At 33.2% G+C, this 23,487-nt stretch overlaps 1 protein-coding gene across 1 annotated transcript in view; it reads left to right on the forward strand.

Moving 5' to 3' along the window:
* Positions 1-4,215: 4,215 nt before the first annotated feature.
* LOC150099756 (zwei Ig domain protein zig-8-like) overlaps positions 4,216-23,487 on the forward strand; it is a 156,343-nt gene continuing 137,071 nt past the window's right edge. The window contains exon 1 of the mRNA XM_090403885.1: positions 4,216-4,419. Within this exon, the coding sequence (XP_090260011.1) occupies positions 4,293-4,419 (127 nt within the window). The 5' untranslated portion in view covers positions 4,216-4,292. The remainder of the gene's footprint in view (positions 4,420-23,487) is intronic.

The following is a 23,487-nucleotide window of genomic DNA, read 5'->3' on the forward strand; positions in this document are numbered from 1 at the left end:
AAAAAAAAGCTTTATCTTTAGAAAAACTGAAGATATTTGGAATGACTGGAAGCAATTAGTTTGAAAATTTGTTATAAGAGTTAAGTACAAGACTGAATTGGTATGTGCTCAATCAACTCCTTGGGACAGAAAAACACATCACAAACCTGAAATATACGGAAAGACGCTTTGAGTTGATTCCATTCGTATAAGATACTCCAAAAGTAAAGTGTAAAAATTTTGCAATGGTTACAGGAAAGGAGTGTGTTGTCTTCACCTTTTCTACTTATTAGTCTTATAATTGGTTTTGTGATGAACAAGATTCCGAAAGGGGAGGATTGGAGATTAAAGCGGTTTAAGAATCTCAGAATATCGCTCGCCCGGATTATGTTGATTTGGAATTATTCACGAATAATGTGGGATAAACGAATCCCTTTATTGCTTCAACTGATGATATCGGGAGTCAACTAGGTTTGATTATCAATGTTGAGGAAACGAAGGTAATGAAAATAAGTGAAAGATGAGTCTTCTTTCTTACAGAATTATGGATGGCTTCAAGAGTGTCTAAAATTATGGAAAATTTAGAAAGACAGCAGAATATCTATAAAAACAAAACAAACTTAATCTACAATAGTCTCTCTCTCTCTCTGTTTTGCATTATGGAAGAGACACGGACATGGTGTATGAGTGATAATAGGATACTTGATGCCTTTGATCAACGGTTTTTAAGAAATACTTTGAAAACAAAATGGGATGGTCTGATTTCGTGAATAATGATAAGTTGGAGAGGTGATCAACCACCTCTCATTACTATCTTATGTAAGAAAGGACTATGGTAGTTCAGCCATTTCAATTTTTCTAACAACTTCTTGATGATTCAACAAGGTTATGTTGAATCATCAAGAAGGTGTTAGAAAAATGTTCACAATATCAAATAAGACGTACACAGAGTTGATATTAAGTTCGATGAAGGAGCAGTGTTCACTCAGAGCAGACACATATGGAGTACGTTTATATTCGATCTGATCAGACTTCCATGAGACTGTTGGCTGTTTGAGGAACTTGAATGGATGTATGTACACTATAATTCAGAAGGCCAATGTCCTGATGATGAGAATGAGGCTTTCCTAACTACCTATCTATAAAAAGAGAAATAAAACTAAGAATTACAGAGCAATTTCCTTGTTTAGTATTCCAAGTAAGATTCAAGTATACAAATATACTTGAATAGAGGCTAAGAAAAATTATGGAAAGAAACTCGGAGAATAAGCTAGGGTCAGGCGAATAGGGGTTGTCAGAATCATATTCTCACTTCAAAACAAATAATAATAGAAATATAACAAGGATCAGCACTTTTTGTGAATTTTGAAAACGTTAGGTGGTTGTCAGGAACTTGCAGCCAAAGCAGATTTGAGGTCGCGTGTTCCTCTGACCACGTTACCTGTTTTGTGGAATGACAAAGACTATGACCTCGGCAAGCTCATCTTCAGTTGAAAAACAAATCTCTGTATCCCAGACAGGATTGGAATCCAGAACTTTCCAAGGTGTTCCTTATTTACATAGATTTCTGGAAAATGCATATGACAGCTGTCAAGAGAAAAAGCTGTTCCAAACGATAAAGATAGATGGGGATAAACGGAGCATTATACAGAACAATGCATACTTATCTTTAAGTAAAAGTCAAAGTTAGTATAAGAGTGTGCAAAAGATGATTTGATGTAAACAAACTATCTTCGTAAAGAATGAAGCGAATTATTAATCTCATATCAGTAGACTCCAGTCGACTTTTAGTCAACTGTTTTATGAAAAAAAATTGATGAGTACGATTTGTATTATTTAAATATGATTAAAAGGATATAAGTGTACGATTGGCTTTCGCAGTAGAACTGTTCTCTCATTTACTTACCAGTGAGTATCCCAACACCTGTTAACGACCATCCTGACTGTTTTTACTTATATAACAAGTAATAATTGAAATGCTTTTGTGACAAGTAAGAAATTGCAGTGCGTGTGTGGTTAACAAGGGTTTCATGACTATTCGTATAATTACAGGCCTTCATTTTGATCGAAATTGTACTCTGCCATTCTGTTTTACTTAATTTTGTCATTAATATGATCTCAACTTAAACCAACATTGAAATGAGTTTCTAATTTTCAACAGTGATCCTAAATACCAGATGTCATTAAATTCTATCCACCCACAGAAGAATTATTGTTTCTCCAATAAAAAAGCTCAGAGAAAAAGAAACATCTCGTTCAAGCTAAAACGGAAAATTCGTATAATAAAACACACGCGCATACTAAATATACAACAAATCTATAATTTATTCATCTAAGAAGCCTTTGTAGCTAGAACTGTGCATATGGTGTTATATTTATTAAGTATATTTCCTGGGAAATGTAATGTAAGGTACATTAATTCTAATATGACGTAAAATATTAATTATAATTGGATTTTACCGTTTGATATAAAATTTCATATTCACATTTACTTATTCATGTGGACAACTTTAAACCCCGCGTACAACAATCTATCAGAATTGTTTATCATTTCAGTTCAATCACGTGTTAAGGTTTAATTCCTCTAATGGAATTAGTGCATTCGTATCTCTTCAAAAGTAGAGGAGAGTAAACTTACAAAATGATCTTCTATATGAATAAATAAAAAGACTCTGAAGACTTTAACGTGTTATGTCAAACACTGCTAAAGTGCAGGAATCCTTGTTATCGCAAGAGGCATTAGTGAATTCGAGAAATCTAAGAAAGAATTCTTTACATTCTTAAGTATAGAGGGTAAGGAGCTTTTTGAGGGTAAAGCGGCACGTTTTATCCATCTTAAAAAAAAAAAAGAAATATTAAATATTCACTCCACGTATTTCTTTTAGATTGTTATCCGTGTTATTTTTGTAAATACCATTTTAATGTATAAATTTCATTAATATCCTAATTTAACATTTTCAGAGATGGCGCTACTAACGATGATGCGTATGTTCTTTAATAATTCTTAAAATTAGTGTAATGCATTATCTCATTTAAATTATATTTTTATTATATAAATAATATTAAATATTAAAAGAAAATGAATTAAAATGAATAAATTATTATTACTTTTGTAATTCCATAGTAAAGAAAAAATATCTCTTAGACACCATTTAGAAAAAATTATAAATGAAAACAAATAATTGCTACATGGATATCAGCATTCGAAAATTACAAAGATACTTTTTTGTTTGTCATGTTTGAAAATGTTTGAATAACCCGGAAAAAATTGAAAATGTTCCTTTCTGATAAAACAAGGAAAGTGCATTAAATCATAATGCGTGATTACTTCTGTGTGTAAACAAGCAACACCGAAGTTTGTTAACCCGAGGAGGGGGGGGACGAATTACTATCTGAAATGTGTAATTCTAGTTTAATGCATGTTGCGCACCGTTTTCATGAAACTAATTACACAAACTAAAACTAGCTCAGAAAAGAATTTACCGGTCTTATAAGAAAAGTACAGTGAACTCTTTTATAGCGTTACTAGACTGTGTGTGAGAGAGCTGCAAAGCCCAAAGGAGTGTAGAATGTAATTGAAGAGGGATGTATATTAAATACCTTTGTAAATAATACTTTGTGGTCCACTTAACTAAGTCAAGTAACCCATTTACTACATAGATATCTTTGGGTTGTGTGTGCACAGATGGCGTTTAAGATAACCATTCCTTAACATACAAAGAAACAGCTCCTTATTGTATTGCTTGTCTCAAGTTATGAACGATACCCTAAATTACCAAGAGCGGACACATCAGACCCGATCAATTCTGGACGGGGCGGCTTATTTTCTCTCAACAGTCGTAATGAGGGCGATCGTAGGCGAGACAGCTTGGCTTATGCGATCGCAAACTGCCGATCACGTGTTCCAGCCACATGATTTTTCCTTTCCTTATTCTCTAGTGTCTGTGGTCTCAGCATTCGGCGCGCGACAGTAGAGTCTTTTCCCGGATAGCTCCTCCTCCTGCCGCTGAACTGTCGAGTAGATCGGAAAGCAGCGGAGCTTGCGCTGTTCAAATCGGTTGCCGAAGTACGACGCAACTGCAGTGGTGTGTGTCTTTCTTACTTCTGTCCTTACAAAATGAAACTAATATAGGCAAAATGTCTTCCCTACAAACAGAAGGCTTGTTTTTTCTTCGGCATGTATTTTTTATCCCGGACTCTTCTCGCCCGTTTTCTACGAACACTTTTAGTGTAGCCGCGATCTGACTCCTTGGCAAGGCCGGAGAGAACAGAGCCAAGCTTGACTGGACGTCGTCAAAATTTCTTACTCAAGAATGAACAGATTCGCCAGACCGTGGAAAATTACTTCTGGACAATACTCATCCCTCTTCCTTGTGTGGGTGGTTCTAGGACTTACAGTGAATGTGTGTCCGATATTCTTTGCATATCCTTCAGCGAAAGGTAAGGATTAGTAGGTATTTAGTTTTGTTATTTATTATTTATTTTTAAACATAGCATCCCGGCTGTTTTTTCTTAAAAAAAAGAAAAGTAATTTTATGTAATTATATTATTTAGTTTATTTCCTATAATTATAATTTATAATATAATTGCATTAATAATAATAAAGTAAACGTAATCTACGACTAAAATGCTTAATTAAAATTAAAATAAACAAAAAAATTAAGAAAATTTTGAAGTTTAGTAAATACACAAAATTATGTTTTTTATGTGTTTATCTTATTTAAGATAGAGAAAATATCTGCTAAAAGATGGTTAGTCGTTTCCTTTGATGCCTTTCATTTTTCTGTTGTTGTTGTGGAAGTCCACAACAAAAAGGAGGAGGGAGGACTTGGATCTTAATCCCAAATGATTAAATATAACCATTTCAGCATTTTTCTTTACTTAGCAAAATTGTCTGGTTTTTATTTTTACCATTAAAATGAAAACAGTGTTACAAGAAAACACACGAATTTTCAATTGTGAATGTTCGCTTTGATAATATCAATATAAACAATACATTCAAGTTTCGTAAACTACAGGGCATAATTTTTGATTTAAAAGTTGGTAATGGACATTATTTAATTTTCAATGGAGTGTCTGATGACCATTCCTGCGAATTTTATCGATATTTAATTTTATTTAACTTTCCATATTATTGTATAACTTTTGACTTAATTGATGATAAATTCTCATATATTATTAAGTGCATTTCATCGTAAATCTATGAATAGTGATTACAAGCAAGTTTATAAGATTGACCACTGTATTATCGTAATAAATATATATACTTGTTCAAATATCTTTTCCAATTATTTAGAGACTCTGTAGGTATTAACATTCTACCTATAGCCACAGTTAATTTTTCTATCGGTACAGGGTTAAGTGGCTATAAACAAACTTCTGCGATGCAAAATGAACAGTAGCTAAGAGGAGTGCGTTTGTTGCAATAATTTCAGCTTATTAACTTATTTTCAAATAGTTCTGCATCTGTTGGGAGGGGGAGTAACGAAATACCACAGATATACATAGTTTTAGATAATACATTTTCGGAGGTACAGTTATTAAGGTGTTCTTATAGGTTTTTTCAACAAACCTTACCGTAAACAAAGATTTAACCCTAAATCTTAAACTAGATTGCGCCTTTCAAAATCGCACATTATAGTTATTCCTCAAGTGTAAGTAAAACAGATCACTCAATGATTTTAACTCAACAACTGGGACACATATCTATTAATTGCATCGCTTTCATTTCCGGATTTTCTTATAGACTAAGTATGACAGTATAACCTGAATCTCAAGCGTATTGCTATACGGTAAATATTCGTGGCCCAGAACAACAGGATTCCATCAGATTTGGTCAGCTATCTCTGTCTTATTATATTATTTTCATTCTCATTTTGGATACCAAAACTATTAATTATATATAAAGAGCTTTTGGGCAAATAGTCCGAAATGAATAATTTTTTTTATTAATAGCAACATAAAGCACCAAAAATCAATACTCATTACTTTTTAACATCTTGAAGTAGGTTACGTAGATAGGTATCAGCTATTAGTGTATGTACGCGTCCTTCCGGAAGGAAGGAAGATCTGATGATCAAGTGGGACATAATCGATGACTTCCTTTATTTCCGGAGTTAAAATTCTAACTGAAAAAAAAAGGAGTCTAAAAAATGTATGAAAAACTATTCCTGGATTGCAATCCATGTTGTTATACTTTACGTATTAAAAATAATAATAAAGTAAACAACAGTAAGTACTAAAATCAGAATGTAATTGAATACATGCCTATTTTGAATTTTTTGCGAGGAAAGTTTGAAATATCGTGAAAATAATCATGAAGATACTAATCGGAAAATTTAACACGCATTTCATTCCTACAGTAGGCACGTAAACTTCATCTTTCTATCCACAAAAATCCTCAGTAAATTTTGTTTTCCACAAGAATGTATGATAAAAACATTGTTACTTTTAAGTAAACAATTTCAAGTTATATTTCCGATCAAATGGTGCGTTTTTTTTTTTTTTTACTTTTCAACGCGCAAAATCGATTTCTTTCCATTGTAAATATTATAAGAAAAAATATAACCATGTAAGAAAACATGCATTCAGTAAATATGCTTAGAATTCGTTCTTAAAAAGTACAGCTGAGATACGTACCGTGAATTAGGAAAATACATAAACAGACAAGGAAACGTTATCTTCAAAATGATCGATTTTTTCCCCCTTCGTTTGATTTGATGGCTTGTCAAGTTGAATTCCCTACTCCTGCTGAATAAATTTTATAAATCTCGTGAAAACAATTTAACAGATTTTTCTTACTAAATAAACATGATATTCAATCAAAAACATGCTTGCGACAATAGCATTAATTATTATAATTGAAGAAGTTACTTATTATAAGCCAGAATCCATTTATCAAATTCCATTTAAATAGAATCATTCCATATTCTTGAATAGTTAGTTTGCATAATCATTTAATTGCTAATCAAATATTAAATTATTTCATTTTTCTCAGTGCATAAGATATGCATTCAAAAACGTATATTTAATTATGAGTGTGAATGGAAGAAGCACAATTTGCATTTAGGAAGTCAATGCCACTTCTCCGCACATTGTTGTCTGTTATACATTTACAAAGCTTCGATTTCAATACTCCTTAATGTTAGGAGTTCTTAAATGATGTCTGTTAGGGCTGAAGATCATTCTGCTTCTAGGATAAACAGCTTTTGCGATTCATATTGGAATGCGGTGAATTTTGAGTCGCTGACGTCTTTTATTTAAGCCTTTCCATTGAGCAAGGTGTAAAAATCCAAAGCGTCAAATCCATTGTTGAAAGTAACCAATCATTTACGTTTTAGAATGCACAGCGCTATTGTCAATGATGCAAGTATTCGAATACTTGCAGATAGCATTTAATTGTCCATTTATTTTTCGATTTCTTTTTGTAAACGAATGTAACTCGTTTTTTTATACTTATCTTCAAGTAAATAACACATTTTTCTATTTAAAAATGCATGTTTTATTTCTATATAAAATATCATTGGTTATCTTAATTATCTTTTGCTACTAAGAAGAAAAGTCTCCTGGTGATGATAAATTTAAGTCATTGATTGATATTTCTTCCCAACCAATTTTATAAATTGGATGTTCCCGTCCAGTACTGAACCTACTAAAATATGCATAATGTTAATCGATCCTTCAATTACGTGGAACACCATGTGGTCCGTAGTAATTTACTGAGCTACGAAAATGAGTTTATCTCAAATAGGAGAGAGTGCGCAATACTTTGCTATTATATTTGCCCGTAAGAGGTTCCTCCCCCCCTCCCCACTATATTTTCAAGTAGGGTAACACTGAGGAAATTTAGAGTAGGAAAAAGTTAGCAATGCGACTAAATAAATCGTCTATTAGGAAAAGTAGAACATCACATTAAGAACTAAAATAATTTATTTAAGTACATTAATCGAATTTTTGATAAACTTACCAATGATAATTTATCCAAAATTCTCTACTCGCTATGCTCAGGACTTTAACCTAAATTCAATCCAAATGCTCAGGATATCATTTTGACCAAAATTCAATCAAAATTGCTTCCAGAGTCGTAGAAAGCTATTAATTATAAGTAAATAGTGAACAAATTCAATGTCCCTAAACTCCTGCACTCGACTCCATAATTTCAAAGGTCTAAAAAACTCTCTCGTACTTTAAAATTTTAATTTCCTTTTTGATTAATTATCTTTAAGCCAGAACTTCATTTAATGGGTAATTTATCACTGTTTACTACTATTGTAATGTCGGCGTGATGTGATTAAAATTCACATTAAATTAGCTTATGAGATTACATCATGAAATTATTATTACCTTTATTTTATTTGCTCTTGTTGTAGTATAGTTGCCTGTCACAAAAATGGGAGAGAAAATATTTTATTGCGTAATTCAAGGGCGGTCCCAATGCATGGTTTATTAAACAAAACAGTTGAAATAAGTCGGAGCCGTTTCAAGAATGGTTAAACTCATTGCAACGCAAATATTTTAAAAAAATGTCAAATATAAATGCTTTTATATATTATGAGTTATTACCTAGATTCTGTGAAAGAATTACGACTGTTTAAGAAAATGAGATAGTAAAAACACCCATGAAAGTATTTACTAATTTTCAACAATTCATTTAGGGACATCAAAAATTAGGAAAGCAAACTAGATTGTTGATAAAGTAATGTAGAAATAACTGGAATTACCAGTCGCATAGGAGCGACTATTTAAATCATTTGCTCCATCAATATTTCAACACTTAAGACGAATGACATATCTCCGTATCTTTTGATCATTGCTAACAGATGAACTTGATTTAAGTCATTCCAAGTTCTAAACTATCTACAGGGAAGCGACTGTCAATTGCATATGCTCTGGGGAATGTCAGATATTCTCATCGAAAAGCTAATTTAACCGTGAAATTAGACATTTATATAACATTACTAAATAGCGAAGTAAACTCGATGAAATGGTTACCATACGATCTATTGATAATGAATTTGAATTGTTTTCTCTCAAAGACGTGGCAGCTTCAATGGATAACACAGCAAAATAAACACATTCCAAACACAAGAATGAAAACTATCATCAACATTATGTTCATATTACTGTTCCAAATGGAATGTGTGCATTAAAAAAAATTAATGACGAAACTAGTTTGCTTATCGCAGTTATAAGGTATGTGAAGAATTTATTATTAACAGATATAGCAAATCTACCGGAAACAACGAGCCTTGTTCTGGTTTGTCAACAGTTTAAAAACAATCAAAATTCTTGTTAAATTATCATTCTCAAGGTGCTAATATGATAAATACTTCGACGAGGGTCTCCGCTACATGCAGGATTCCATTCCGATTATTAGTTTTCGGATAATCTTACGAAGTTATAGAAGCGCCTCTAACTACGGTTGCAGCAGACAATAGCCAGATGTGAACTTCCCCAAAAACGTTATCATGAGCGAGGCTTTTATGTTGTATCTTTAAATGAAAGAACCAAACCATGATTTTCTGTAAAAGTTATTCTCTATTAGTGGACCTGAACGCAGCAAAAAATATTGTTTCTAACATATTGTACACACTCCATACTCCTATGATTGATTCAGCCTTCCAAAACCCCGGATAATTTCTAGAATAAGCAGAAAATGTAAGCGAACAGATTTTTATTGGCTCTTTGTATGAAATGCAAGGCATGTTCTAGATCATTCTGACTGAAGTGACCTTATTGAATTTTACTTGTGAGAAAAATCAGATGTAGACAACTTGAAGTCTGGTGTTGAACTGTCTACGTGGGCTGATGTTCTTGTCAATGTTTATTGGCAAAGTTGTTCGAATAAAACACGCCTCGGTAAAATTCTAACTCCTAATTTAAATGAGTTAGTTACGCACTGCTGCGAAAGCAATATTTCGCCTAAGTGATAAATTTTGACGTACATCGTTATCCCAGTAACAATGACTTCCGTCACTAGATATTTCATTCGACGAACATAGTAAGCTATAGTTGTAGTTTTTAAAGGTTGTGTTGATATGAAAAACATAATGGCGGGTAATGTTTGTTTAGAATTTTATGATATATATTTATAATTTTGGAAAATAGACTAAAATAATAAAATATGTTATGAAGCTTTTAAATAAACTATAAGGATGTATTTGATATCAGTACATAATGGTAATTTTAAAGTCAAAGATAATATGCAGATCAATATAAAGGTGAAATTCAAAGTTTAACTTCATTTATATAACAGTCAAATTAATTCTAAATGAAAAACTCCTACCGGACTTTAAGGCCAACATGCCTTAACATTTTTGGTTTTAAGGCATTATTGAAATTATTATTTTCATAACCATAATTTTAGGATAATATATAATCTCTTAAAATATAATATAATATAATTGGGTCTAACAATTTTTTATTATTTTGATTTGATATGAAAAACTTAATGGTGTGTAATGTATATTTAGAATTTTATAATACAATTTACGATTTTGGAAAATATATTAAACTAGTCAAATATTTTTTGAAGTTTCTGAGTAAATAAACCATAAGTTATTTTTATAATTTTTAAGAGAAATGGAACAAACTATATTGAGTAGCATATAAAATATTGTGAATAACATCCTTTATATCACAAACTATCAAATGACTTATAGAGTATTATTTTAATAAATTAAATTAATAAAATCTTCCTAGATTCATCGCTATTAAATAATAGTTTTAGTCATGTTATAATTCAAAATTAATAAACATGCAAATTTTAGACAGGAGATATTGAAATACGAAGTTTAAATCTCAAATTGAATAACTGATATTATTATGATTTGATATGAAGTTTTTCATATCAAATCATAATAATAAAAAATTGTGAGACCAAATCATACTGACCACTTTATCCTAAAATTCTGGTTATGAAACTAATAATTTCAATAATGCCTTATCATGGAATATCAGTTATTCAATTTGAGATTTGAACTTCGTCCTTATAAGGACTGGCTTAAAGGGGCGAAGCAAGAATGCTTTTCATCTTCCCCGTTATCTGTAGAGGACAGTATATGGATAAGGTGTTATTGAGCTATTAAAGCTCTGATCATGGCAGGAGGGTAACAACAATGGCCGAGCCTTTGTTAGAACTTCTTTGGCTACAGCATTGCCATCCATTATCCTCCAAGGGTATTGGATTGAATGAATTAATCACCGACTATGTAAGTAAAGGTGTCATCTCAAAAAATCGGACGATCTCTAGGCCACTGCATAGTGGACGAAAGACCGTCCATATCTCAGCGTTGGTTCCACTCAGTGACGGGCTCCCCCACTACTGAGCGGAACCGCTCAAATTCCGAGGAAAATAATTCACCGACAAAGCCCCTCAGCGGGCTGTGCCGGAGAACACTTTCCCCGGAGACTCAAAGTGCTCCCTTAAGGCTGAAACCTTAAGAGAGCGAACTCAAAAACTCCTCGCCCAAGGGGTAACAGCAACAGCCGAACCTCAGTTAAACTTCATTGGTACAGCATTGCATTGTTGCATCCATTACCTCCCAGGGCATTAATGAATCAATCACCGACTATGTAAGTAAAGGTGAAATCTCAAAAATACGGACGATCTCTAGGCCACTCCATAGTGGGCGAAAGACCGTCCTAATCTCAGCGTTGGTTCCACTCAGTGACGGGCTCCCCGACCACTGAGCAGAACCGCTCATATTCCGAGGAAAATAATTCACCGGCAAGTACCCCTCAGCGGGCCGTGCCGGAGAACACTTTCCCCGGAGACTCAAAGTGCTCCCTTAGGACAAAACCTAAGAGAGCGAACTCATTAACCCAGGATAACAGCAACAGCCGACCTCAGTTAAACTTCATTGGTTCAGCATTGCCATCCGTTACCCTATATGGGCATCTCATATAAAATCAATCACCGCATCTCACGGTCGATTGATTCGAAAATACCCATTTGAACTTCGTCCTTATAAGGACTGGCTTAAAGGGGCGAAGCAAGAATGCTTTTCATCTTCCCCGTTATCTGTAGAGGACAGTGTAGGGATAAAATGTTATTGAGCTATTAAAGCTCTGATCATGGCAGGAGGGTAACAGCAATAGCCGAGCCTCAGTTAGAACTTCATTGGCTACAGCATTGCCATCCATTACCCTCCAAGGGTATTGGATTCTTCCGTTCTCATTTGAACTTCGTATTTAGAAATAGTTTATAAATATGGTTTCAAAATGCGAATAGAAGTGGTGTAAATACAAAAGGAAATATTTACACGTTTTTTACCCGAATCATAGATTTTTCTAATTCAGAAATATATATATATATATATTTTTTTTTTTACTTCTAAGGAATAATAAATATTTCGAGATGTATTCTATTATTTTAAGAAACCTTAACTGAAAGCCTCAATAACGGTTCTCTGTCACATTAATTTTCGAGTAAGCCTTTACAAAAACATGATTCCAAACTATGGTGAATAGTGTTGTATCTAGGGAAGGTCTTAAATCCTACTGAAAATGGAGTCCCCAAGATATTATCCTATCTACGGGGAGGAAAGACGGTTCAAAATAAAATCGATATTTCGCAGATAATGCTTGCAGAACATGAGATTAGGAAAAGGAATTTGATAACATCTATAGAACGTACCAAACTAAGTTCGACGGAGGTGCATACCCCTTTTGTAAACGTACAAGGTTCCCATCTGATAAACTCTTTTGGGAGCACAAATATTTCAAAAACCAGAATGAAAAGAATATATATTAGGAAAGAAGTAGTCCATTTAGAAAATTGTCATGTTTCGTTTTACATAGCTCATCTTCGAAATAACCAATGAAACCCTATACGTTTTCTCTTTGGTTTACCTAAGAAAATAAGCTCTTATCGGACAGTTTGTTTTCTAATTCTTCATTCTTGGGGAAAGAGATTTCATCAAACAAAAAAAAAAGTTGGAAATGCTTTCATTGATATGAGGTATTATTTGAAGTTTTTTTCCCTGAATTCAAAACCCTAAGAAACTATCTAAATATTCCATTAAATAAAAAAAATGCAAAGTTCAGTAAGTGCAAACATACAATTTTGAATAAATCTAGTTATTCCAGTGAATGCACAGTAAGCGTCATGGAAACCGACCATTAGTTATTGATTTTTAGACCATAAAATTTCAATTACGCTTCAACCCTTAACAGACGCGATGCACGTAAATTATTGCAGATGCAATTTCGATTGTGCAAACTTACATCTCTCGCACGTGGTTTGGCACTTTTTTTTTATTACGAAAATGCAAGAAGAAAAAGAGAGCTTAAAACTGCAACTTGTTTCTGAGAATTTTTTTTTAAATTTCCTGTCAACGAAATTTAATGTATAAAAAAGAAAGGTTGAAATCCAATTATTAATTTATAGTTGTTTTTTTTTCTAAAAAAACAAGAAATGAAAACTTAATTCTGAGAAACACATCATTTTAAATTGAATGCTTCAATGAACATTACTGTCAACAGTAGACTTCATAATTGACAATTATGTCTTTAGGGGTGAAGCAAGATGCTTTTCATACTCCCCGCTATCTGTTGTGGTTACAGTGAGGGTAAAATTTGTAAGCAGTTTGCTCGCCCTGAATGGGCATGGAGATTATGCATCGCTATAGGAGGCTAATATAGCTTTTGGTCTTCTATGTTTGAATATATCCGTTGCCTCCTTTGCTGAACCAAATCGTTAATGCGTGTGGACGTCTTTAGGAAAAACTTGGATACTACGGATTGTAGAAAATAGAAAATATAGGGAATATTTGTATCTCTAAGAAGTTCATTGTTTCCAACATATCACGGGATAGACTTCATACTTGAACTTAATTGGTTGATGGACTGAGTCCTTGACTCTTTATCCCTTCATCTGGATTTTAGATTGTGGGTGATGAGATTATTGTGGGTAATTTACCCGCTCATTGTGAGCATTGAGGCTGTATCAGCTTTCTCTTGCGATGGAGGATTTCGGTTTTTTATGTTTGAAACGATCTGAGGGCTTGTAGTCCGCTGCCTGTCGAACTAACTGATTTGGGTGATTATCCGTGATTGTAAAGAATTTCTCCGCAATGTTTGTCATGTAGGTCTTAATATCTGGAAGATTGGCTTCTTGATATAACTGGATGTTTCTGATGAACCATGGGACATTAAATGCCATTCTTAGGCATTTATTCTGTATTATCTGAAGTCTGTTGATGTTGCTTTTAGTCGTGTGACCCCAGGTTGGAGAGGCATAAGTTAGTTGCGGTCTGATTACCGATTTGAAAAGTAAGATTTTGTTGCTTATGCTTAGGAAGCTGTTCCTGTTCAAAAGTGGATATAGCTGTGCTATACTCTGACTTGCCTTAGTGGTAACACTATCCATATGTGACTTGAAGTTTAGACGTCTATCAAGATGAATTCCCAGATATTTGGTAGAATTGCGCCAAGGGATGATTTTACCAAACATTTGTATGCTTGTATTCGGTTCTGCCTTACGTCTGGTGAAAAGTACTGCAGAGCTTTTGTTTGGATTAATTGCGATACGCCACTTGGTGTACCAATCCTCCAATTCATTGACTGCTCTCTTCAGCTTGATTGTGGCCAGGTGTGGACGGAGGGATCTGGCTATAATGATTGTATCGTCGGCATACAGAGCGGTGATAGCTGGAGACAGTTTGGGGAGATCTGCCATGTATATGGAGAAGAGTAGGGGAGATAGTAGAGAGCCTTGAGGTACTCCGGCCGTGATTCTCCTCTCCGTGGATCTGATACCGTTGAGTTTTATTTTAAACTTTCTGTTGTGTAGATATGATTTGATAAGTAGCACTAGTGGCAACGGAATACCAACTTCGTGTAGTTTAAAAATTAGTCCATGATGCCATACTCTATCAAATGCTTGAGTGATGTCTAGAAAAACTGCGCCAGTGTGTTGGTGCCATTCATACCCTTGGGTTATATGTTCGATAACTCTATAAATTTGTAGCGTTGTGGAGTGATATTTCCTAAAGCCGAATTGTTCATCTTGAATTATATGGTTGATATCTGTTGCCTCTTGAAGCCGTGTGAGAATAGCACGTTCGGCTATCTTACCTATGCATGAAAGAAGGCTGATTGGTCTGTAATTTACAGGAAACTGTGTATTTTTCCCAGGTTTGGGAATTAGGAAAACGTCGGCAATTTTCCATCGTTGTGGGAAATAATTTAGCCGGAAGATGGCATTAATGATGGCTACTAGATGCATAACCCCTTTGCGAGGAAGTAACTTGAGTACCTTATTTGTTATTCCATCTGGACCTGGAGCCTTTTTGTTATTTAGTTTTCTTAAAATCTCATATACTTCTGTTGGTGACACGGATTTGTTATTGGATTGGAATGAGGCATTTTACGCACTTGGGTGTGAATTTTACTTATGAAATTTATATCTGTATTGATATAATTGGGGCTGCATTGTTTTTCTAAACTGTCAGCAAATGCTTCAGCTTTTTCCTCGTCGTTGTAAACCACATTAGATTCGCCTTGGATTGGAGGAAATGTAAAACGCTTTGAACGGAGTGATTTCATCATTTTCCATATTGATTGATCCTCTGTGTTTAATTGGAGAATTTTGTTATTCCAGAGTTGGTTACGGTGGTCCTTTAGGGCATATCGAACCTGGTTTGTTGCTCTATTGACTGCTTGTTTATCCGCTGGGTCCATTGTTCTCTGATATTGTCTTCTTAATCTGTTTTTCTCTTGGATAAGACGCTTTATATCCTGTGGAAGTTTATTTGATGGTGTACATTTGGTTATATTTGTTACCTGCGTTATAGCTGTCAGCAGTTGTTTTTCAAGAGTCTTCACTGCTTTTTCTACATCTTCAGCAGATGTTATATGCGGTATTGGACCAAGGTTTTCCTGGAAGGCTGAGGGAAGTTGTTTCCAATTTATAAATGTGGTGGTGTTTTCTGTTATATCTTGTATGGTGCCTAGTTGTAATATGATGGGGTTATGATCAGAACTTAAGTCGTTGATTGCTTGTATCTGATAGCTGTGCGCTATGTTTTTTAATATAGCTATATTTAGTACATCATGACGACCGGTAGCTCCATAATGTGTGGGTTCAGTGGGTCCTATTACTGTTATATTTCTTGAAGTGGTGTAAGAGTTGAGTATTCTTCCATTAATATTTGAGTTTCTGCTATTCCAGACTGAGTGTTTGGCATTAAGATCTCCGGCTATAATCACTGCTCTGCCTGTATTTAGTATCACCTCTAAGTCAGATTCAAGGAGTTTTTTATTTGGGGGGTTGTAGGCTGCATATATCGTAATGCTGCTTGTATTTTCCATATGTATTTCTATTCCTGTAGTTTCCATGTGTTCTGTTTGGGGTTCTGCTATTGAATTATGTTTTATGTTACTTTTCACAAAGATGGCAGTGCCTCCACCTCTAGCAAAGCATCTGTCTGTTCGGTAAGTGCTATAACTATTGATTCTGATTTTGTCACTTGGACGAAGATGTGTTTCATTTATGAGGATGATGTCTGCTTGAGTTTCTGCTGCAAACTCCTGCAGCTCCTGTAATTTGATAGATAAACCATTTGCATTCCATGAAACAATTTGTAATGATTTCGGTTTTCTTTTAGATTTATCCATTAAGAATTTCCATAAAGAGTGATTGTGTATGCCTTAAGATGATATCTTTGGCTTCTTGAGTTGGGTTGGTTTGTTGGAGTTCAGCAAGCATTTCACCTAAGTGGCTTGTTATGTTCAGTAGGATAGGTTTGTTGGTTTGCTGTGACTGCTTTGGTTTTGGGTCTTTTTGGAAGGTTGATCTTGTAACTTCAGCATACGATCTTCCATCCGTTGTGGAGACTATGGTTTGATGGGAAGACGCTTGTTCTTGAAGAGGCTTACTGGTTTTGAGTTGTAATTTTTGGTTTTGAGGAAATGCTATACAGCCCCTATAGTTTGCAGGGTGTGGGCCTCCGCAGTTTGCACACTTTGCTGGAAGTGTACGAGGTTTATGGCATTCATTTGATGCATGTTTGCCACCACATTTAACGCAACGAAATTCAGCCTTGCAGCATCGTTGGGCATGCCCAATCTTCTGGCACTGGGTTGTAGTTGATTTGAGTTTCAATGCCTCAACTTTTATGACTAGATCACAGATGGTTTGGAGATTGTATATATGATTTTGGTCTTTGCTTATTTCCACTAGAATTAGGGGATAGGGTGTTTTATCAGCCCTCCGCATTCGGCTGACTTTAATTGTGCTAAATCCCTTAAGTTGGAGGTCTGCAGTGAGGTCTTCTATTTGTAATGTTTCAGTTACTCCCCTTAACACTACTTTTAAATTTTTTCACTGTTGAGTGCAAAAGTGTGATATGGCAAGTTGTTGTTGTCTAGAAGTTTGGTCATTTTTCTGTAATCTGATGATGTTTTAGGTTGTATGCGAATCCCTTCTTCTGTGTTTGTGGCTTTAATGAAGGTGATATCTGAAGATTTCAGTGTGGATGCAACGGACGTCCAGTGCTCCTTGGCCCTTAGGACGACTGGGGGTACCCTTTCTTTAATTACATTATCTGGTTCTATCTCCACTGTTTTGGGTGTATCTGCAGTAGAGGAGATTTTCCTTTTCTTTTTGACTGTTTGAAATTCTGTGTTGGTGTCCAAAAACTGCGGAGTATTATCCTGAGATGCAGCATTCTCTGTATTCGTGGAGTGACTTGATTCTGGTTCAGTCAACATACTTCCTTCATTAGACTTATCCATCCTATCTTCTGTGACTGCTGTAGGGGGGAATGTATCTAAGAGCTTTACTTTCCCTGGCCAGTTGTCGCTCAAAAGTTTTCCTAATCTTAGGAATTCTTTGTAAACTTCCTCAAATATGCCTTCATTGAGAGGTTTTGTCATGATTAACAGAAGGCAACAACTCTATTAAAATAAAGTTTGAGAAGTGGGACCTAGAGCCCAATGTAAATATCCCGTAGATCAAGTCGATCTACCAGCAAAGGTAGTAAATGTTTCACAGAATGAAGAACACTTACCTCTATATATAAATATCCCGTAGATCAAATCGATCTACCAGCATCAGTAGCAAATATTTTACAAAATAAACTTTTCTTTAGAAAATCATAACAACTATTTAAATCACTGATCACATATATAAACACTTGGCAACCGCCATTACGCACCAGATATCAACTAGGTGGGACAGCAATGGGCACCATTTTTAACCAATTTTTTCGGGGTAGACTTCATACACCCATTACTTGTTCATTTATACTTTATATATATTTTTTTATTTAAGGTGTATATATATATATATATATATATATATATGTTTAAATATATATATATTTTTATATATATATATATGTTTATATATATATATGTTTATATATATATATATATATATATATATATATATATATATATATATATATTTAAATATATATATATATATGTTTAAATATATGTTTAAATATATATATATATATATATATATATATGTTTAAATATATATATATATATATTTAAATATATATATATATGTTTAAATATACAGTATATATATATATTTAAACATGCATATATATATATATGTTTAAATATATATATATATTTAAACATATATATATATATATGTTTAAATATATATATATATATATATATATGCATGTTTAAAAAATAAGAGTAATTTTATTTATAACTTTTAATTTAATGCATTTTTTAAAATAATACTATTGTTAACTAAATATGCTTATTTAAAATTAGATTAAATAGGCATATTTAGTTAAACAATAAAAATGATGCAGTAAACTTGTTAAAAAGAGCTCTTAGAATTTGATGTTTTAAGGATACTTGTGACATAAAGACTGAGTAATATAAGCACGTAAACACAAGAAAGATATTTAATTAACCAAACATTTCGGTTTGGAAATAGCAGACCATCTTCAGTGGCACTACAAGAACAGTTTTAAAAAAATACAAGGTGGAATACTAACAATAGATCATTTAAAAATAGAAAACAAACCACGTGATGTTATATCACTAAGTATTATGTGGAATTTTTTAAGCAGAGACATGTTTGAAATAAAGATATTAATTAATAATATTAAAAAACAAAAGTAATATGAATTAATGAGTTATCCTGATTAGACTTTCCCAGAATTTTGATATAGATATAGAGTCATTCCGATTCAGGTTAGGATGATGGAGTAATGCCTCTACGCTTTCTTTGAATAAATGTTCAAATTTATAACGAGATGTATGTAAGAGGCGAGTTTTTGACCAAAGGATGTTGTGGTTAGTTTCAATCCCGTGCTGAGCCAATCCAGATTTTTCAGATTTGTTGTGATGAATGGAGGATTGATGTTCTTGGATTCTTTTTTTCAAGAGAACGTCCAGTTTGTCCAAAATAGGAGAGATCACAGTTGCAGGGAATTTGATAAACTCCGGGAAGAGACATAGTTGAGCGTTTGTCTCTTCGTTTGGAAATGGAAAAAACAACCAGTTATCATTTTTAGACGTTCTCCTCATCCGGTCACCTTCAAATACTCTTACAACTACAGTTTACAGGAAACCAACGTTCACAGGTCGTTATATTCTTAAAGAATCAGCCCATCATCCTTGTCAAAAAACAGGAATCATAAAATGTCTTATCTGAAGAGCCCAAACTAATTTTTCTACTTCTAATTTTCTACAGAAAGAACTTTATACTATCCAACAACACATGAAACTCAATGGCTTTTCCGAAAAGAGTACTCAACATCTTCTCGATTCTTATAATCCACCACAAAACAACAACGATTCAATACATCGAGTTCCAATTCCATACATCTCCGGGATTTCAGAACCTATCTCAAGAATTCTGAAGAAATAGGAGTTAACAGCTACGTATTCACCTATTAACAAATTATCTTCCCATTTTCCTTCTCCTAAACTATGTCTCTTCCCGGAGTTTATCAAATCCCTTGCAACTGTGATCTCTCCTATTTTGGACAAACTGGACGTTCTCTTGAAAAAAGAATCCAAGAACATCAATCCACCATTCATCACAAGAAACCTGAAAAATCTGGATTGGCTCAGCACGGGACTGAAACTAACCACAACATCCTTTGGTCAAAAACTTGCCTCTTACATACATCCCGTTATAAATTTGAACGTTTATTCAAAGAAAGCGTAGAGGCCTTACTCCATCGTCCTAACCTGAATCGGAATAACTGTATATCTATATCAAAAATCTGGAAAAGTCTAATCAGGACAACTCATTAATTCATATTAATATTTTGTTATTTAATATTAATTAATATCTTTATTTTAATCATGTCTCTGCTTAAAAATATTCCCTTTAATACTTAGTGATATAACATCACGTGGCTTGTTTTCTATTTTTAAATGATCTATTGTTAGTATTCCACCTTGTATTTTTTTAAAACTGTTCTTGTAGTGCCACTGAAGATGGTCTGCTATTTCCAGAATATAGAATATTTAATTAACCAAATATTCTCTAACCGAAATATTTGGTTAATTAAATATGTTTCTTATGTTTACGTGCTTATATTATTCAATATAGCTCTTAGTTTGCGATGCGGTGTGTGTTATGCTGCAAAAAATGAGGCTGATGTCGATTGTCAAATTCTGAGATGTAGAAAAATCTTTATTAAAATTACGTTCAACCATAAATTGTGTATTTAAGTTAGTATTTATCAATCTTTAATTGTGCAATTAATAACGGGAGAAAACCCCTTGTTGAGGTATGATAAACGCTGACCACTTGCATATATTTGTTTTGGAATGTAAGAGGATAACACGAGGCATTTACTGTATAACGGAGCATTAACATTATGACTGAGTTCAGTTCTACTCTCGAACCACACCCCACCTGCAGATTCCAACTGTTATAACCAGCGAACAATGACCCAACCGCTAATTGAAATAGCTCGTCATCACAACACGATGAAACTACAGAATATATAACAGGTGATATGGGAATTGGAACATACGGCATCTGTGCCGTGCAGCAATGTCCACGAAGTGATTAATAACGGTTAGAAGAAAAGTATCAAAAGTTAGGAATATCACAATCATGTCAAATGCTAACGAAAATGTCAATATGAAATACAGTATATAGAAATGTGTGCGTGTGTTAGAAAGCAAACATTCTGAAGAGGAAAAATTAAATCAATCATTGTAGCCAGATCTCCTAAATGTGTCCACTTCTAAATGCGCGAGAGTTGTGTAGGAAAGCAGCATTTACAGTGTAAAAAAAAAAGGTTTACCGTATCTATCATTTAATAATTGTGAATTCAAGGTTACTTCCACTTTAAATATACTGAAGATTAAAATAATATAACTATTTTCTCCTATGACATAAAGATCACCCAAACCATCTGTCCATCATTTCGTATATATTCGACTAAAATAAATCATAATGGCGTAATTATAGAAGTATGTGGAATACATTAAATTTGTCATTGTAGTTTTCTTTTTGGTCTAAACACATCGTTTCTTTCTTTATATTTTTGTTACTTTAATAGCCCTGACATTTTTTTTTATAAATTTGGAAAGTTTTAGTGAAAAACAAATTAAAGAAATTTCAGCTTGTGAATCCATAATGACTCAAAAAAAAATAATAATTATTATTTTTAATCGATAGAAGAAATTTGAGATTAGTAAGTTGTTTAGAATCGAAAGCCCAACAACTTTCCGCTTGCAGGAGTTTCTACTATAACGGACTCCTTATAGTCCTTATAAGGACTGGCTTAAAGGGGCGAAGCAAGAATGCTTTTCATCTTCCCCGTTATCTGTAGAGGACAGTGTAGGGATAAGGTGTTATTGAGCTATTAAAGCTCTGATCATATAACGGAGACACCCACAAAGGAATCTCTTTATTTCTGAACATAGATGTAAAAAAATATAATAAAATGAAAGGTGTTTTAGTTTTTTTATAAAATAATAAGTTTTTACTAAAAAGTTTAGGATATTTTTTATAATTTAATTAAATAATTAAGTTTCTTTCATGTTGTTTAGAAAATAATGTTTTTAACGTATTAAATTTGAAGATATAGTATAGAATTTCAATGTTTTTATAAATCTTATTAAAAATCATCTATTACGCTTGTATGAAACCTATTTTTCCAAATGTATAATGTTTCCCCGTATTTCATGATTATATTAATGTAAAATACAGCATTGTGTGCGGAGTCGTAAGTCAATAGTCCTCTTAGAAATAAGCAATTCATATTATCACTATACATGTTAATTTATAGTGATAACTAAATTAGAAATTTAATCCATGTTATCACTATAATTTTGAATTAAACTGAATTTAAAGCGAGTATCCATACATAAATATTCTCTGAAAATATGTACATATTATATCGAAAATTTCAATGCATTAATTATATTTTTAACGAATTATTACAGATATTTCCTATGAATGACATCCAGTGATATATGTAACAGTTGTGACAGAAGTAACGTTGTGAAACAATAACCTTCTATTCTGTGTTTTCTGTTCTAGGCCGATTTACTTATTCGAATATATAATTGTTTCTTTTATTTCTAACGCATTATATTAAGATTATCAAAAAATATTCTTCTCCGAATTTTAATTCTATCAATTCTTAGCATTTTATAGTCTTGGTAAAACCTATTAGCGAAATATATTAGACATTATTAAGTAGCAACAAAGGAATTTGCTTTCTTAAAATATTTTATAAAAATTTAGAAAAAAAAAACCGACGTTATCCATAATTAAGTAGTTAATGTTTGTGATTAGTCCACACACGACCACTCAAAAAATTAATCTATCGTTTTGTTTATGTCTTCACCATCCATTTCTTAAGAGCTGCGAAAAACTTGGCTGCATGAGATATCGCTAATTATCGTGATGTAGTAGATTAAGAAATTGCTAAATTAGGATGCTATCAGTGAGTTTATGTCACATCTATAGTCTACTAGCATTTCCTTAGCTGCATGATTTATTTGTTTCATTAATAGCTTGTTAGGGAGTAAGCTTGGTAAGCAGATTAGATGGTGATGCAGGAGACCTAAGTTAAGTGCTTCAATTGTTTCTACTGCACTTAATGGCATCGTGTAGGACCACCAGAGATTAGATCCTTAAATCAAAATAATCACTTTCGGTACCACAAAGTTTTTGCTACGCCTAGAAAATAGGATTAACATATTTGTGTTTCCTTCTTAGTCGCTAAATCCTACTTCATAACAGCAAATTATAGGAATATGGACCATAGAGTTATTTATAATTCACTCTGCAATCTCGAAAATGTAAACAATATTTTCCCGTATTCCTTTTCCTCCCTTAGGGATAACAGTTACAAATTTTATGACAATTGCAAACAGATACGGTCAAAGATTACTTCTGTAGTTTGCATTTACAATATTCAAATGATTAAGTATTGTTTACAATCAGTGGGATAATGGGACATTCCTGATAGTTCAATGCCTCAGATATCTCTAAAAGCGTTTAGAAGTTTTCAAAGGACCTTTTCGTAAACATTGGAGATCATCTTT

This window comes from Typopeltis vanoorti, chromosome 14 (genome assembly GCF_054136105.1).
Source record: "Typopeltis vanoorti isolate ZY-2024b chromosome 14, IOZ_Tvanoo_1.0, whole genome shotgun sequence".
In the NCBI taxonomy this organism is placed as follows: Eukaryota; Metazoa; Arthropoda; class Arachnida; order Uropygi; family Thelyphonidae; genus Typopeltis; species Typopeltis vanoorti.